Raw genomic sequence first — 18,226 nt, 5'->3', positions numbered from 1 at the left:
CCTAATCAACCACTAATAAGAAGCAAAAAGCTGGGTGACGATGTACATGTTACTTTTGAACATATTTGGAAAACTAAAAAATTTAATAAGATTGGCTGGTTGCTCCTAATGTCATTAGACAAAGTGGAAAAAGAAAAGGATGAACTCAGAGATTTGAATTCCCACCTTAAGCACCACATAAATGACTAAAAGCTTCTACCTTGAGGACCCTCATATCCTATAGTAGCAGGTTGCAACTGCTGAAAATCAAATACAGAATCTCATTCTATGACTGGCTGAACTACAACAAATTTGAACTCCCAGCCTCGCAAGGTCTACTGTTAAAGTGAGGGCAATGTTTGGGAAATAATGGGATCCTGAAAGTTGAAATAGGTATACATGGGAAGACCTTGATGAAGCTGGGGACACTGAGCTTCTAAACTCTGCTGAATTTTCTTTGCCAGTAGAAGAGGCCTCTCCACACCATCTGAAGGTGATCAATCCTGCATTGCCTAAGGAAATGGTAATTGCCTTCCCTGACGCAGTTGCCCTGCAAGACAATGATGATTCTCCTCAGGACCTAGCCTTACTACCCTTTTGCTTCTAGGCCTATAACTAAACTCAAGACTCAGCAGGCTCCTAAAAGTGAGTTACAAAGTGAGACCCATGAGGAGGCATAATATACTCCAAAAGAACTATTTGAGTTTTTAAATTTATACACATAGAAATCTGAGGAACAAGTATGGGAATGGACATTAAGAGTATAAGATAATGGTGGAAAGAACAAGGACTGATATAAGATAAAGCTGGATCAGGATACATTTATATGGGCTCACTAAGCAGAGATGCTGTACTTAATGCTACAGCCCAGAGAATTAGAAAGGGGCTCTAATAGTTTGGTTGGTTGATTGGCTAAAACATGGACCAAAAGGCAGCCCACACTGAAGTGAGGGGGAAATGTCAGACCTGCTTTGGTTTAACGTAGAGGAAGGAAATCAAAGGCTCAGGGAGATGGGAATGTCAGAACAGGTTTGTCATTTAAAACCCGCTCATCTATACAGGAAGGGTCCAGAAAACACACTTGTCTCTTTTTAAAATTTATTTTTAATTTTAAAAAATTTTCATGGAGACAGCAGCTCCCTATGTTGCCCAGACTGGTCTCAAATTCCTGGGCTCAAGTGATCCTCCCATCTTGGCCTCCCAAAGTGCTAGGATTACACTCATGAGCCATTGTACCCTAGAGATGACATATTTTTCTCTTTTTTTTTTGAGACAGAGTCTTGCTCCGTGGCCCAGGCTGGAGCGCAGTGGCACGATCTCAGCTCACTGCAAGCTCTGCCTCCCAGGTTCACATCATTCTCCTCCCTCAGCCTCCCGAGTAGCTGGGACTACAGGCGCCCGCCACCATGTCCGGATAATTTTTTGTATTTTTAGTAGAGACAGGGTTTCACTGTGTTAGACAGGATGGTCTCGATCTCCTGACCTCATGATCCGCCCGCCTCAGCCTCCCAAAGTGCGAGGATTACAACCACAGATGACATATTTTTCACTGCAATTGTGAGAAATAAAATTGTGATGGGAGCCCCAGCATTCTTGAAGAACTCTGTGATTACTTTTTTGTAAGCCAGACCTTCCAGGGCGAACTGCAGTCACTGAACTGGGAAACCTAAATGCAATGGGAATAACTGAATCCTGGGGTGACAGGGACCAAGTGGCAGCACTCAATCACCAAAGCAAGGTGAGTGTAATTACCATAATGAACAGCAGAGTCAAAGTAGCAATCAGAGTAGTATGACTTGCACAAACCTATCCTGTTGGCTAGTTGATACAATGTTGCTAGAAGTGAAAAAAAGAAACCTACTACATTCTTAGTTGATCTATATAAGCAGAAAAGTGCTAGGTCAAGAGAATAAAAGTCCATCCTGAATCATGAAGACTAACAGCCCCTCAGTCACTCCCCAGACTTGAGCCAGTTTACAGACCCAGAATCCTTTGAATGCAGAAGATGATGGGTCCCCTTGAGAGGACTCCAATACACTACCAAAATTTTACACCATTAATGTTTCTCCCAGCCTTCCCCAAAGGGGCCTTTTACTGGGTAACTTATTCATTAGGTAAAAGAAAACAATCAGATCGTTCAGGGACTACTGCATATCGGCTCTGATCTGACACTAATTGCAAGAGACCCAAAATGTTACCATAGTCCAGAGTCAAAGTAGAGGTATGCAGAGGTCAGGCGATCAGTGGAGTTTTAGCTCAAGTCTGTCTTACTGTGGGTCCAGTGGGTCCCCAAGCCCATTCTGTGGTTAGCATAAGGTCAGCATGAAAATAAAGTTTCTTCTGAATATGGTGAAAGATATCACCCCTTGTCTTTGATACATGGAGCCACCATACTAGCGTGGAACTACTTAATTTGGGCTACTTACACACTTAAATTCTTGTGTATTTAGGCTACTATTTGGGGAGCCTCTTATGTGTAGTTGAATGTAACTACTTAATCATATACCAGTTAATCAATGATGATGCTCTAAAGGTCAAAAGCCATCACAAACTCCAACCACATTTCAAATCCATGGAGTTTAGTCCTCACATCCAGATCCATTGAATCTTATAATTCCTAGTATTGCCTGCACATACTAACTGCCTTAAATCTTGCAAATCGATTCTGTCCAAAGCTGCTTTCTACCTAAGTCATAAGACCAACTATTAACTCCAAAATCCTAGCCTTAAGTCTCTCTTATTTCCTTTTACAAGCTATTCTGCTTGCCTCTCTGTATTTCTGTAAAAGAATAATGGATTTAACTGTTCCTAAATTTCAGATAAAGTGCTTCCTAGAATTACAAAGGATGTGAAGATAAAAGCAATGATGGATTCCATATAGTTCCATGCAAAATAATTACAATATCCCTTTTCATTATGTTAATACTTGAAAAAAAACTTTATTTACTGTAAAGAAAATAAGACCACATGAAAAAATAGTAGCTAAATATAAATCTAGTTTTCGGGTAAACAGTGATACTGGACTCTGGGTAATATTACTTTTTTTCTTTTGCTTCTACATCCCAGAGCAGTATATACCTTTCTGGAATTATTAATCTTTTGAACCTATATTCCCTTCTTTTGCTTTTATAGTCCTTTTAACAACCTTGCAATGAATTCCTCTATTAAAGTTCCTCTATTTGAAATTACTACATTGATTTGTTTTTCTGACTGGACTCAGAGCCCTTAAGATACAGAAACTTGTTTAATTGATAGCTGTACCTCATTTACCTTTAGAAACTTTCATTTTACCATTCAAGAAACAGCTTAATTTAAATCACATTTCCAGTTTTTTTTTTTTTTTTTTTTTTTTGAGACAGAGTCTCGCTCTGTCACCAGGCTGGAGTGCAGTGGCACAATCTCTGCTCACTGCAACATCCACCTCTCGGGTTCAAGCGATTCTCCTACCTCTGCCTCCTGAATAGCTGGGACTACAGGTGCACGCCACCATGCCCAGCTAATTTTTGTATTTTAGTAGAGATGGGGTTTCACCATGTTGGCCAGGATAGTCTCGATCTTTTGAACTCATGATCTGCCCCTGCCTCGGCCTCCCAAAGTGCTGGGATTACAGGCGTGAGCCACCACATCCAGCCTACATTTCCAGTTTAACTACAAATCCCGCCTTTAAGATTTCTAACCACCTGCTAGCTTCCACCAAATAGGCCTGATCCTTCTCTTCGCATAAGATGAAATGCTCCTGGTGTGAAGCTTAATCCCTTTTGCAACTGCAATCTCTGTCATTTCATTTTTTTTGAGACAGGGTCTCACTCTGTCACCCAGGCTGGAGCACAGTGGCGCAATCACAGCTCACTGTAACCTCAAACTCCTGGGCTCAGGAAATCCTCCCAAGTAGGCTAGGACTACAGGTATGTATGACCACACCCTGGCTTATTTTTGGTAGAGACAGAGTATCACTATTTTGCATAGGCTGGTCTTGAATTCCTGGCCTCAAGTGATCCTCCTGCTTTGGCCTCCCAAAGTGCTGGGATTATGGATGGGAGCCACCACGCCTAGCTCCTCTGTTGTTTCTTTTCTACAAGTCATGGCAAACGATTTGCTGGGCACAGTTTAGGAGATCTAGTCATCTATTTAATAAGGTGAAATTTGCAGATGGTCTAGACCCCTGGTCCCCAACCTTTATAGTACCAGAGACCAGTTTCATGGAAGACAATTTTCCCATGGGCTGAGATGGGAGGATGATTTTAGGATGATTCAGGTGCATTACATTTATTGTGCACTTTATTTCTATTATTATTACATTGCAATATGTAATAATTATACAACTCATCATAATGTAGAATCAGTGGGAGCCCTGAGCTGCTTTTCCTGCAACTAGACAGTCCCATCTGGGGGTGATGGGAAAAGGTGACAGATCATCAGGCATTAGATTTTCATAAGGACCACACAACCTAGATCTCTCTCACACACAGTTCACAATAGGGTTCATGCTCCTATGAGAATCTAAGGCTGCCGCTGACCTGACAGGAGATGGAGCTCAAGCAGTAACACAAGTAATGGGGAGCAGCTGTAAATACTGATGAAGCTTCGCTTGCTTGCTCACTCACTCACTCACTCATTCACTCACTCACTCACTGCTCACCTCCTGCTGTGCAGCCCAGTTCCTAACCAGAATCAGTCTTTGGCCTAGGGTTTGGGGAGCCCTGCTGTAGAATAATTTCTATCTTCTTCCAGATGTCACCTCTTTGTTGAAGTAGTGGCATTACCAGTAGATAAGACACAAAAGCAGAACAGGCCTCTTGAACCTGCCTGCATCCATAAACAGAAGAAATCTAAGATTACTCAGATCTCTGTTCTAGCTTCTTGGGCTATAACTAGACAGATGTTAGCTGGCCCAAGTCTGCTAGAAGAGTATTATGAGGAAGATAAAGTACAAAGTTCTTTATCTTTAGTACTCAGGTTGTACCTAGGTATTCCCATGTACAGTTTTCTTCCCCTCATCTGGTTTTATACTCAATAAAATTGAAGGTTTCGTTCTCTTCTGTCCTCCATTATCTATTTTTCAATTGGTTGAAGTAGAAGAATAAGTAAGTGATTACACACCCTCACACTCCAACACCATGAAAACACTTTGTTGGTTTGTTTTAGTTACATAAGTCATATAAATAACTTCCCCACACCAAAAATGCCCCTTCAAATTTAAAAAGGTGAACAAAATTCTTAGTTAACCACAGCATCTCAGTGTTGAGTGGAACACTAGAGACCAAATTCAGTCTCTATATTACAGATGAGCAAACACACAGAAACAGAATAAAAGCTATAACATTTATTATAATAATATAACTACAGATAGTTTGAGTGAAAATAAAAGTACTTTTCAGCTGTTTATATCTTTTTGTACACTCAGTTCTTTTCATAATGTTATTATGTCTAACATATTATTTCAAGCCAATTTCATTGAACATTATTTCAAGGAACTCTTTGTGTGTTACAAGAAAGGTACAAGAGAGGTAGATACAACGGAAGGCTGAAGAAATCACCAAAGACTTGATAGAAAAGATAAAGCCTAATCCTTAAGGACTGAGTAAGTAAGAAGTAGAAATAAGACAAAAGCCTTCCAAGACAGGGGAATAACATGAGCAAAGGCATGGAGGCAGAACCTAAAGAGACAGATATGATATAAAATAGAGTATGGTGTAAAGAAAGATTTGTCCCCAACACTGTCTAGAACAGAACTTTTTGAGTGATATTTTCTTTTTTTTTTTAGACAGAGTCTTGCTTTGTTGCCCAGGCTAGAGTGTAGTGGCACTATCTTGGCTCACTGCAAGCTCCACCTCCCAGGTTCACGCCATTCTCCTGCCTTAGCCTCCCGAGTAGCTGGGACTACAGGCGCCCGCCACCATGCCCAGCTAATTTTTTGTATTTTTAGTAGAGACAGGGTTTCACCATGTTAGCCAGGATGGTCTCGATCTCCCAGCCTCCTGATCTGCCTGCCTCGGCCTCCCAAAGTGCTGGGATTACAAGCGTGAACCACCGCACCCGGCCAAGAGATACTTTCATAAATGCTTTCTGGGAAGAAATTAACATACCTGGTAAAAAGCATAATCCATTTTGGATAAATTTTAACAAGCTTAAGCAAACTCTTCTGGGAACTTATCTACGTACTCATCTGACAGTTGCAAAGTCTAAAGATCTTTAACAAGTTATTCTTTTCTTGTTTATCTAACCATTCTTGTTTTCCTATAAATGTCTCCACCAAGAAAGGAATCTTTGAATTGGCCTGGTTCATTTTAATCCCTGGCAGCAAGTCTGAAATAAAATTTCACATGTTCTCTAAGTTTCTAAAATGCTTTTTTTAAGCAATGAAAAGACGAATATAAACATATTCATCAAATCCTAAAAGAGGAGTATTGGGATCACAATTCTTTAGTATGAGGGAATGTAACCAGAATAAAACAATAATATACTTAACAGGTCCGGCTTTCTCTTGCAAAGTCCAAAAAATATTCTATACTCTTCTATTTGGCTCCAGACTCTTTTATTATGTTCATCAGGATAATGGGTAGAAAAAGGTCCAGATCAGGAAAATGGCAAGAAAGGCTAGGAACTTTTACATTTAAAAAAAAAGAGAGAGAGAGAGAGAGAATTCTTTAGCCAGGTGTGGTGGTGTGCTCACGTAGTCCTAGCTACTAGGGAGGCTGAAGTGGCAGGATTGTCTGAGGCCAGGAGTTTGAGGCTACAGTAAGCTATGATTGTGCCACTGCACTCCAGCCTCGATGTCAGAGCAAGACTCCGCCTCTACAAATTAAATTAAATTAAATTAAAAAGAAAGAGAGGGACAGAGAGAGAATTCTAGTAAAAGAAAAAGAATAGATCCAGAAAACCCAAGGAGGAGAAAAAGAGCTAAGAACCAAGTGGTCTTGCTTTAGGATGTGTTTTGTTTAATAATAAATCAGACAATATTCTGATGTACAGCAGCACTGTAGAAAATACAGAGAAGGGCAGATATGGGAAAAGAACAATTTAAGATGTTTTGCTGAGCATTAAGAATGTATTCTTAGGCTAGGCATGGTGGCTAATGCCTGTAATCCCAGCACTTTGAGAGGCTGAGGTGGGTGGATCACTTGAGGTCAAGAATTCAAGACCAGCCTGGCCAACATGGCGAAACCCTGTCTCTACTAAAAATACAAAAAGAAAAAATTAGCCAGGCATGTTGGTGCCAGCTTGTAATTCTAGCTACTCAGGAGGCTGTGCCAAGGGAATGGTTTGAACCCAGGAGGCGGAAGTTGCAGCGAGCTGAGATCGTACCATTGCACTCCAGCCTGGGTGACTGAGCAAAACTCTGTCTCAAAAATAAAAAATTAAAAATAAATAAAATAAAACAAACATAAATAAATAAATAAGGAATGTATTCTTTGTTTTGTTTTGTTTTTGAGATGGAGTCTCACTCTGTCGTCCAGGCCAGAGCGCAGTGGCACGATCTCGGCTCACTGAAACATCTGCCTGCTGGGTTCAGGCAATTATCCTGCCTCAGCCTCCCGAGCAGCTGGGACCACAGGCGTGCGCCACCATGCCTGGCTACTTTTTTGTATTTTTAGTAGAGACGGGGTTTCACAAGGCTGGTCAGGCTGATCTCGAACTCCTGACCTTGTGATCCACCCACCTCGGCCTCCCAGAGTGCTGGGATTACAGGCATGAGCCACCACACCCGGCCCAATAAATGTATTCTTAATAATAATAGTAGGCTCCCAGCTGGGTCAGCCCACTCCTCTCTTGGAGTATATGCTTACTTCCTTAATAAAACTTTTGCTTACCTAAGTAGTTACATAGTACAAAAGGCAAAGACAAGCACATCTTAAATACATATTAAATGTCAAGAAAGGAAAAATAATTGCCCTATCATGTTAAAATGGAGGAGCAGAGAATTGAAATAGAAACAGACATGAAGAGCCAATACTTTATTATGTTTCATATACTAACTCACAGAGACCTCTAGAAAATATGCGTTAAGTCTTAGACAACAACAATATACTCTCTATTAAGGCCAGCAGTGTGTGCCTATAATGCTGGAAGGGGAGACTCAGGCAGGAGGATCACTTGAGTTTGAGAACAGCATGGACAACATAGCAAGACCCTGTCTCTAAACAAACAGAAAATCCAAGAAAAATATATTCTCCCCACATAGTTTTAGGATAGACAACAGGGATTAAATTTTGTAAAAATTAAATCCTTTGTGTATCTATCTCAGCATCTTTCTTGCTATCTTTTAAAATAGTGAACAAAATTAAATTTAACTTTAAAATATAAACAATTTTACTGATTATCACTAAAATACTTACGATGGGCGATCCTCAAGAATCAGGGCAGTGGTAGAAAGTGGCTCAAATTCAAAATTCTTGCGTCTTGAAGACTGAGGTGGTGGTTTACAAGTCCTCCCCGTTCGTGCTTCATATTCCTAGAGTAAATTAAAACATACCTTATGCAGAAACTGCTCCAACATAGTTTGTATTATTAAATCTGTATCATTAAGAGTATTATGCTATAATGAGAGATACATACAATTCAAAAAATAATTTGGTAAAAATATCAAACAGACAAAAAATAAATTTTTTTGGGAGGTGGAGGGGAGTTGGGAGAGTGGCTCATGCCTGTAATTCCAACACTTGGGAGGCCAAGGTGGCAGGATTACTTGAGCTCACGAGTTCAAGACCAGCCTGGGCAAGGGACAACACTTCACCTCTACTAAAAATAAAACATAAAAAAAGTTTTGTTTTTTTTTTCCTGAAGCAACCTAAACTATAAATATATATTACATACAAAGTATCAAAATGTAAGAGAAGGAAAGACAGAAATACACTAGATTAATTAGGTAAAGTTTTAGGGAGACATTCTTGATTGCCTTCTATGATATCAGCTATCCAAGACCATCTTTGAATAATCTATAAGTAGATAAGCCTACTTATTAAACCTTCAATTAGATCAGTGATTAAAACGAGACAAGTGATTAAAATGAGACAAGATATAGACAATGCCACTGTATTGTTCTGAAGATCCCTCTCAAGGGTGACATTCAACCTCTAATGAAATGATAGTTTTGGATTTCAATCTACTATTACAAATAGATCTACTTACTCTAAATTTATTTATTTATTTATTTTTATTTATTTATTTTTTTTTTTGAGATGAAGTCTTGCTCTGTCGCCCAGGCTGGAGTGCAGTGGCTGGATCTCAGCTCACCACAAGCTCCGCCTCCCGGGTTTACGCCATTCTCCCGCCTCAGCCTTCCGAGTAGCTGGGACTACAGGCACCCGCCACCTCGCCCGGCTAGTTTTTTTTTTTTTGTATTTTTTAGTAGAGATGGGGTTTCACTATGTTAGCCAGGACGGTCTTGATCTCCTGACCTTGTGATCTGCCCGTCTCGGCCTCCCAAAGTGCTGGGATTACAGGCTTGAGCCACCACGCCTGGCCCACAAATAGATCTACTTACTCTAAATTTAAACAACACTTTGCTAACACATCTTATTCAAAAATGTAGCCACAGACTGTCAAATATTTCACTAAAGAAACTTTCTATAGTATTCTTCTAATTCATCCAACCTGATAATCCTAAATTAATTTAATATAATATATGGTAAACACATTTAAATATCTCCATTCAAGTATTCTTCCACAAATGTTCCCAAACTTCTGAAATTTATTTATAGAAATTTGCCAAAGATCAATACCAAATTTACCAGCTTGCAAGTTTCAGTACCCACATTTTTTCCTTTCTAAAAAATCAAGCTAGCATCTGATCATCTCCAGGCACTAGTTATATTTTTCATTACATTCTCAAATATTACTGAATGATTTCATGAACTATGCAAGTCCACTGGTGGCAAGATAAGACCCTGATTTATATGAAGAAAATAAAATGCACTTAAAGTGGTCAGATATTTCACTTCTTAGTTGCTTAACTACAATTTCCTATAATTCTTTTAATACTATTGTTACATCCTTTCCAACTCAAAACCTATTTCTCCTTACTCAATCAGGCAATTGTAAAATGAGACCTGATAGTTCCATACCTCTTAAAAATTTGATAATCTTGTTTTTTCTTTTTTTTTTTTTTTGAGATGGAGTTTCACTCTTGTTGCCCAGGCTGGAGTGCAGTGGCATGATCTCGGCTCACTGCAACCTCCACCCCCCGGGTTCAAGTGACTCTCACACCTCAGCCTCCCGAGTAGCTGGGATTACAGGCATGTGCCACCAAGCCTGGCTAATTTTTTTTTTTTTTTTTTTTGTATTTTTAGTAGAGACAGGGTTTCTCCATGTTGGTTTCGAACTCCTGACCTTGTGATCCACCCACCTCAGCCTCCCAAAGTGCTAGGATTACAGGCATAAGCCACCACGCCCGGCCTTGATGATCTTTTTGAAGCTTAACCTTAATTGAGATATTACTTTCAAAAAACAACTTACGTTGTCTTACAAACTTCAGCTTACCTTGTGGTTTCAGCCACTGTTATAAAGTTTCATATTCATCTTTAGTTCTGCATCTTCCCTTCCATCTACTATATCTATGCTCTGCTTATCTGAGAGTTCCCTTGCATCACCACAATGGGTTTTTAGAAACTTCTCCTCCATCAAATTATTTAGGATTGTGTGCACTTATGTTTATTAATTGTCATCTCAAAGAACTATACAGCCATTCATAATCAAAAGCAATAATGTCACTCATTTCTTTTTCTCTTTTCCAATTTTCTTTCCTAATATCTAGAATATATATCTAATCATGCTCAATGTTTCTTTTCTTCATTACAAACTCCAATGTAATAAATTCCTTTTCTGCTGTTTTTCTTACTAAAAATTATAGAAAAATAATAAATTTGTTATAATTTAAATGGTGTTTCATTTTCCTAAAAGGTAACCCGGTTTCACTACCTAACAGAATACCATGAATATTATCCAATAAAACATTTTTCCATGCAAACAAAGGCTATGCACATAGACAGCAAAATCAAACTTTTAAACCAATATATTAATAACAACTAACATTGACTGACACTATGTAACCATGCACTGTCAGTCCCCTCCCAGTGAAGAAAAACTGAGGCACAAAGATGTATACTCACTTGCTGAAGGTCATTACTAGCAGGCAGTTTGGCTCCAGAGCCTGCCTTTTAACAATCTATTATCTTGCTATATTAACAGGCAGTAAAGTAGCTATGTATGACATTAAAATTTTTTTTTTTTTTTTGTAGAGATGGGATCTCCTTAGGTTGCCAAGGCTGTTCTTGAACTCCTGGGCTCAAGCAATCCTCCCGCCCTGTCTCCCAAAGTGTCAGGATTACGGGTATGGGCCACTGTGCCTGGCTGATGAAAATTTAAAAGAATGAGATTCATAAAATCATTCAGTGAAAGGCTCATTGGGGTAGATCAGACTGACAATGCCTGAATCCCCAATCCACTTAAATATCACAAAAGGAGATCCCCAGACAGTATATTTCTTGTATGATACAATATAAAGTATATATTACCATTCTTGAAATACTCTTACCAAAAGAAAAATCAAAGTGCAATATAATTAAGCCAATAGAACTGTGTTCTCCAATATGGTGGCCAAAGTTAGTAATAACCAAATAAGCTAATACATATTTGAATATGCATAAAATTATTAAGGAAGTATTAAGAGGTTCTCCTCTGGACAGTGAGATTAGAAATGAAGGGCTTTTGGTTTACCTTATGAAACCAGTGTTGACTGGCTTTGTAAACAACAAAAAATAAAGTATATTTTATGAGAGATCACTCATGGCCATGGTGGATGACTGATAAAGATGATCTTACTAAAGAGGTGGGATCAGAACTGGAGCAAAAATGATGGGTACTGATAGGCAGAAAGAATTAAAAGAACAGGTCAGTGGGAGCAAGCAAAGGCATGGATCAGGGAAACACATTAATCTCACTTAATAGGAAAAATGATGAGAAATAAGATTAGAAAGCGGTGGGTTAAATTACAGGGCCTTTCACTGGCTAAAATATTTGGACTTAATCATGAACAAAATGGAAAACCACTGAAAGTTTGGATAAAGCCAAGTTTGATGAAAGCTGTCCTTTATAAAACATTAACTAAGTATACATTGAATATATAAAGCAACTCAAAATGAAGCAGCTAGAATATAACTTATGTATGTAAGAGAGGAATGAGTTTTTTTTTTTTTTTTTTTTTTTTTTTTTTTGGAGATATACAGTCTCACTCTATTGCCCAGGCTGGAGTGCAATGGCACAATCTCAGCTCTCTGCAACCTCCACCTCCAGGGTTCAAGCCATTCTCCTGCCTCAGCCTCCCGAGTAGCTGAGATTACAGGCATGTGCCACCATGCCTGGCTAATTTTTGTATTTTTTGCAGGGACAGGGTTTCACCATGTTGGCCAGGCTGGCCTCAAACTCCTAACCTCAGATGATCCACCCACCTCGGCCTCCCAAAGTGCTGGGACTACAGGTGTGAGCACCACGCCCGACCTAGGAATGAGTTTTGTACAGAATCATCACTCAAACATCATTCACATAAGAAGTTGTATTCTAGCACTTTCCACATAGATCCTTGTCATAAAAGTGCTGTAAAATTCTAGAGAGTAATAATAATAAGCTTTAAAACATTGTATGAGCTCATCTTTATCAGAAAATAGCACAGATTTCCATATCAAAATAACTTAAATATTTGCTGAATAAATTAAACATACCACCTTTTTTTTTTGAGACGGAGTCTCGCTCTGTCGCCCAGGCTGGAGTGCAGTGGCCGGATCTCAGCTCACTGCAAGCTCCACCCCCTGGGGTTCACACCATTCTCCTGCCTCAGCCTCCCGAGTAGCTGGGACTATAGGAGCCCGCCACCTCGCCATGCTAGTTTTTTTTTCTTTTTTGTATGTTTTAGTAGAGAAGGGGTTTCACCATGTTAGCCAGGATGGTCTCGATCTCCTGACCTCGTGATCCGCCCGTCTCGGCCTCCCAAAGTGCTGGGATTATAGGCTTGAGCCACCGCACCCGGCCAAACCTGCCATCTTAATGCAATCAGAATTACAAATTATATAGCAGTACTCCTGGATAAAAAAATAAAAAGTAAAAAAAAAAAAAATTACAAATTGTATTAGAAATAATACAGCTGGGCATGGAGGTTCACGCCTATAATCCCAGCACCTTGGGAGGCCGAGACGGGCAGATCACTTGAGCCTAGGAGTTCAAGACCAGCCTGGGCAACATGCTGAAATCCTGTCTCTACAAAAAATACAAAATTAGCCAAGTGTGGTGGCATGCGCCTCTAGTCCTCAGCTACTTGGGAGGCTGAGGTGGGAGATCACTTGAGCCAGGTTGTGGAGGCTGCAGTGGGTCATAATCATTCCACTGCACTCCAGCCTGGGTGACAGAGTAAGACCTTCTCTCAAAACTAATAACAATTATCAAATATTAACACTAGTACTTTCAAAATTCATCACAAGATTATAAGCTATTTATTAAGATGTTTTTGATTATATGTAACAGAAAACCCAACTCAAACAGGTTTAGGCAAATTTATGAGTTCTTAAAACTGAATATTCCATACAATCAGTTAACTTTGGACTCCGTTTGACCAAGAGGTTCACAGCATAAACATCAATCAGCAACTCCACTTCTCTACTGTTCTCTCAGTTCTGCCCTCCTCCATGTGATTTGAAGATGTAATGAGAAATTTAAATAAGTACTGATTTTCATCTACATTTCTAAAAGTTATGTATATACAAATTGGCCAAAAAAAAAAAAAAAAAATTCTTCAGAGACATAGGGTAGACTCCCGCTTGGTGAACTGAGTAATTCACACCAACTTTCTTGCTGCAATCTCTGCAGTCCCTGACAAAGGGGGAACAAACAAGATGAGCCTGAGGTTCACTCAACTGTTGTGTCTGGAGGCAATACTGAATGAACATCAGGGCAGGAAGGGGGACCCCAAAGGAAGTTTGACTTTTAGTTTGGAAAGGCCAAAGGGCTAGAATTTTGGGGACACAGTAGTAGAAAAGAAAGTGCCCCATCAAGAAAGAACTCCAGGTCCTGCACAGTGGCTTACACCTGTAATCCCGGCAATTTGGGAAGGGAGGCGGGTAGATTACTTAAGGTCAGGAGTTCGAGACCAGCCTGGCCAACTTGCTGAAACTCTGTCTCTACTAAAAATACAAAAATTAGCTGGGCGTGGTGGCATGTGCTTGTAGTTGCAGGTACTTGGGAGGTTGAGGCAGGAGAATCACTTGAACCCAGGAGGCGGAGGGTTGCAGTGAGCCAAGATCGCCCCACTGCCCTCCAGTCTGAGTGACAGAATGAGACTCCATCTCAAAAACAAAACAAAAAAAAAAAAAAGGAAAAACTCCAGAAACCAACATAGCAGTATTCTTGACTCTTTAGCTGAATACTGATCTACACATGTGTACGATAAAACCCTACAAAGCAAAGGAGAACTTTTGGGGAAAGAACAACAACCTGAGGAGCTATAAGCAAAACACTTTCCAGAGCTTACCCAGGGGTGAGAATTATTCACATTATCACCCACCAGAATAAAAAGTCATCGCTGGGAATACACAAAACATTCAGGAGAAACCCAGAAGGTGTCGTCTTTGTTGGATGTAAGACACTGTGAATTTTAGATTGCTGAGGGCTGAATGATGTTTGATTTTGTTCTGTCCAGAAGTCAAGCTTCTTGTGCATCAGTCTGAATATTTTAAGGCTTATTTACAAACATTTTTTAGTTCATGTCTAACGTAATTTTTCCTTTGAGCTAATTTATTCCATAACTAAGAAATTATCAATGAATGTACTTTCTTCTGCAATGTTTAATCTGTGATCAATGTCACCCAGTAAAATGTTCACTTCAGATCTTGCATATTAAAAACTGTAGCACTGTTATCAATGAACTTGAGAACAGAGCAAGAGAAACTACCCAAAAGTAAGCAAAGAAAGGGAAAAAAATTGAAGAAATATAAGCAGAGCTTTAGGGAACAATATCAAGCAGCCTAAATTATGTGTAATTGGAGTCTAGGTACAAAGGAGAACAATATTTAAGAAAATAATAGCTGAAATGTTGTCAAACTACACCCACAGACCCAAGAAGTTCAATAAATTCTAAGCGGAATACAGATAAAACCACACCAAAAGACATAATAATTATTTACTAAAATATGTTAAGAAGAATATTTTAAAAGCAGCCAGAAAAAAAGCACTTATGTTGAAAAGACTGAATGTGAAAAGGATTATAAGACTTTTTCCTGAAAAGTATTCCAGTCAAAAGACAATAGAAAAATCTTTAAATTGCTAAAAGAAAAAAAAATGGAGAGGGAACATCTATCAACTTAGAATTCTATACCAGAGAAAATATCTTTCATAAGTGAAAGCAAAATAAAAATATTTTCAGACAAGCAACAGCTAAGAGAATATGTTGTCAGCAGACCAGCAATATAATTTCAAGGAAATTATTCAGGCAGAAAGTATATATCATATGAAAACATGAATATACACAAAGAGATAAAAAGCACCAAAAATAATAAATATGGACAAATAAAAAAGTCAGTTTTCTCATTTCTTAAAATTAGAGAATATGTGGTCATTTCATACAGAAATATACTGGTAAATGTAAACAAGGAGTTTACAGCACAAAAGTTAGAAAGGAGGTAACAGCAGCACACTGTTGTAAGGTTCTTCCATTATACTCAAGTGCTATAAAGTTATTTGACGGTAGACCATGATAAATTAAAGATAAGTATCATAAAAGCCCTAATGGGGAGGTTTCTCGATGTGTAATCAGAAGACCTATGTGTTCAGGAGATGCTTTCATGGGGTCTGCAAAGTCAGAGCTATATTCCTAATAGTGTTAATAGTTTGTCACTGCATTGATACTTGTACTAATGGTGCTCAGCAATGTTGAATAAAATTGTCAGCAGCCTGGGCAATATAGTGAGACACTGTCTCTACAAAAAATTAAAAAATTAGCCAAGTGTGGTTGCACGGGCATAGGGGTAGGGGGGTGCTGAGGTGGGAGGATTACTTGAGCCCTGGAGGTTAAGGTTGCAGTGAGCTATGAGCTCACTGCCGCACTCCAACCTGGGCAACAGAGACTATCTCAAAAACAAAAACTCTCAGTGCCCCATCACAAATCAAAGCAATAGCACTACTGATCACTGTATTCTTCAGGACATGCACTGAAAGATTAAAAAAAACAAGGGGCAGCGGCCAGATTCATTTAAGAATGTCTATGACAAAACAGTAAAAATTATTAATTGTATTAAATATTTATATATGAGTAAACATCTTCTTAACATTCTGTGTGACAAAAGGAAAAGTACAGGGCCAGGCAAGGTGGCTCATGCCTATAATCCCAGCACTTTGGGAGGCCGAGGCGGGCAGATCACCTGAGGTTGGGAGTTCGAGACCAGCCTGACCAACATGGAGAAACTCCGTCTCTACTAAAAATACAAAAAATAGCCGGTATGGTGGTGCATGCCTGTAATCCCAGCTACTCGGGAGGCTGATGCAGGAGAACCACTTGAACCCGGGAGGCAGAGGTTGCAGTGAGCCGAGATCGCGCCATTGCATACTCCAGCCTGGGCAACAAGAGTGAAACTCTGTCTCAAAAAAGAAAAGGAAAAGTACCGATAAAGAACTCAACTACATACTTGTGCAAAGGAAAAGCACTTGTGCAAGTATTTGAGTTCTAAACTGAACAAATGTCTTTTTCAAGAACACTACTTTTATTTAAAATACTGACTGCAAACTGCAGTGGCAGTTATTTTCTAAAAATTAGACAAAGTGGGCCCTTCATCTCCATATTTCTCCCAGAAAACCATAAACCCAGTCAAGTCATAAGGAAATCATGAGAGAAACCCAAATTGAAGACCATTCTAGAAAATAATAGACCAGTACTCTTCAAAAGTGTCAAGTTCTTAAAAAAAAGGAAAGATGACAAACTGTCAAAAGCTATAGAAACTAAGGAATTGTGATAGCAAAATATAATGTGGTATTCCAGAGGAGACACTGAAAGAGAAATGGGACTTTAATAGAAAAATTGGTGAAATCCAAGTGAAGTCTGCAGTAATCTACCAAAGTCAGTTTTCTGAGTTTTGACAAATGTACAGGGTAATAGATGTTAACATTAGGTGAAACTGAATGAGAGGTATTTAGGAATTCTCTGTATTATTTTTTTCAAAATCACAATAATAAAGTTATTCCAAAATCTAAAGTTATTCTGTAAATCTAAAGTTATTTCAAAATAAAAAGTTTATTAAAACAAACAAAAAAGGATGAAGTGTGCCAGTGATTTTTAAGGAAAGCAACTGAAAATAAGTATTGCCAATAATAAAATCCAGCCTTTCAGTAAGAATTAAAATGCTGTGAACTTGTATATATATATATACACACACATATACACACACACACACATATATATAGACCAGCAATATAATTTCAAGGACCAGCAATATAATTTCAAGGACCAGCACTATAATTTCAAGGAAATTATTCAGGCAGAAAGTATGTATCACATGAAAACATGAATATACACAAAGAGATAAAAAAGCACCAAGAATAATAAATATGGACAAATAAAAAAGACAGTTTTCTCATTTCTTAAAGTTTTAGAGAATATGTGGTCATTTAATACAGAAATATACTGGTAAATGTAAATAAGGAGTTTACAGCACAAAAGTCAGAAAGCAGGTAACAGCAGTACGCTGTTGTAAGGTTCTTACATGTAAGGTGCTTATAAAAGTAAGACCCAACTATATGCTATTTATAAGAAACCCACTTTAAATATAAAGACAGATACAAGAATAAAAGGATGAAAACAGAAATGTCTGCAAAATATTAACTGGAAACATGCTCTAGTGGCTAATAAAGTCAGATAAAAACTTCATATATAAGAGTATATATATGTATATTCATATATATGTGTGCATATATACGTATATATATTCTTACATGTATATACATACACACATATATACATATATATTCTTATATATGTGTGTATACATACATATATACATATATACGTATATATGCACACACACACATACATGCACACACACACACATACATACACACACACACACACACACACACACACATATATATATATATATTTTTTTTTTTTTTTTTTTTTTTTTTGAGACGGAGTCTCGCTCTGTCACCCAGACTGGAGTGCAGTGGCCGGATCTCAGCTCACTGCAAGCTCCGCCTCCCGGGTTCACGCCATTCTCCT

General features: G+C 38.6%; 1 protein-coding gene across 7 annotated transcripts in view; it reads right to left on the bottom strand.

Annotated features, from left to right (window-relative positions):
* Positions 1 to 18,226, bottom strand: part of TBC1D12 (TBC1 domain family member 12) — a 147,430-nt gene that overhangs the window by 61,718 nt on the left and 67,486 nt on the right. For 6 of the 7 annotated variants that reach the window (XR_012417979.1, XM_074002235.1, XM_045361221.3 and 3 more), the window contains one exon: positions 8,316 to 8,431. The exons of the other annotated variant lie outside the window; for it this stretch is intronic. Coding sequence is in view for 4 of the 6 variants with exons in the window: in XM_045361221.3 (XP_045217156.1) it covers positions 8,316 to 8,431 (116 nt within the window). In the remaining 2 variants the exon portion in view is untranslated. The remainder of the gene's footprint in view (positions 1 to 8,315; positions 8,432 to 18,226) is intronic. 7 annotated transcript variants of the gene reach the window in all.

The sequence above is a fragment of the Macaca fascicularis genome, chromosome 9, assembly GCF_037993035.2.
Source record: "Macaca fascicularis isolate 582-1 chromosome 9, T2T-MFA8v1.1".
NCBI classification, from domain to species: domain Eukaryota; kingdom Metazoa; phylum Chordata; class Mammalia; order Primates; family Cercopithecidae; genus Macaca; species Macaca fascicularis.
The sequence above is the reverse complement of the archived record's forward strand: the minus strand, read 5'-3'. Positions and strand labels throughout refer to the sequence as shown.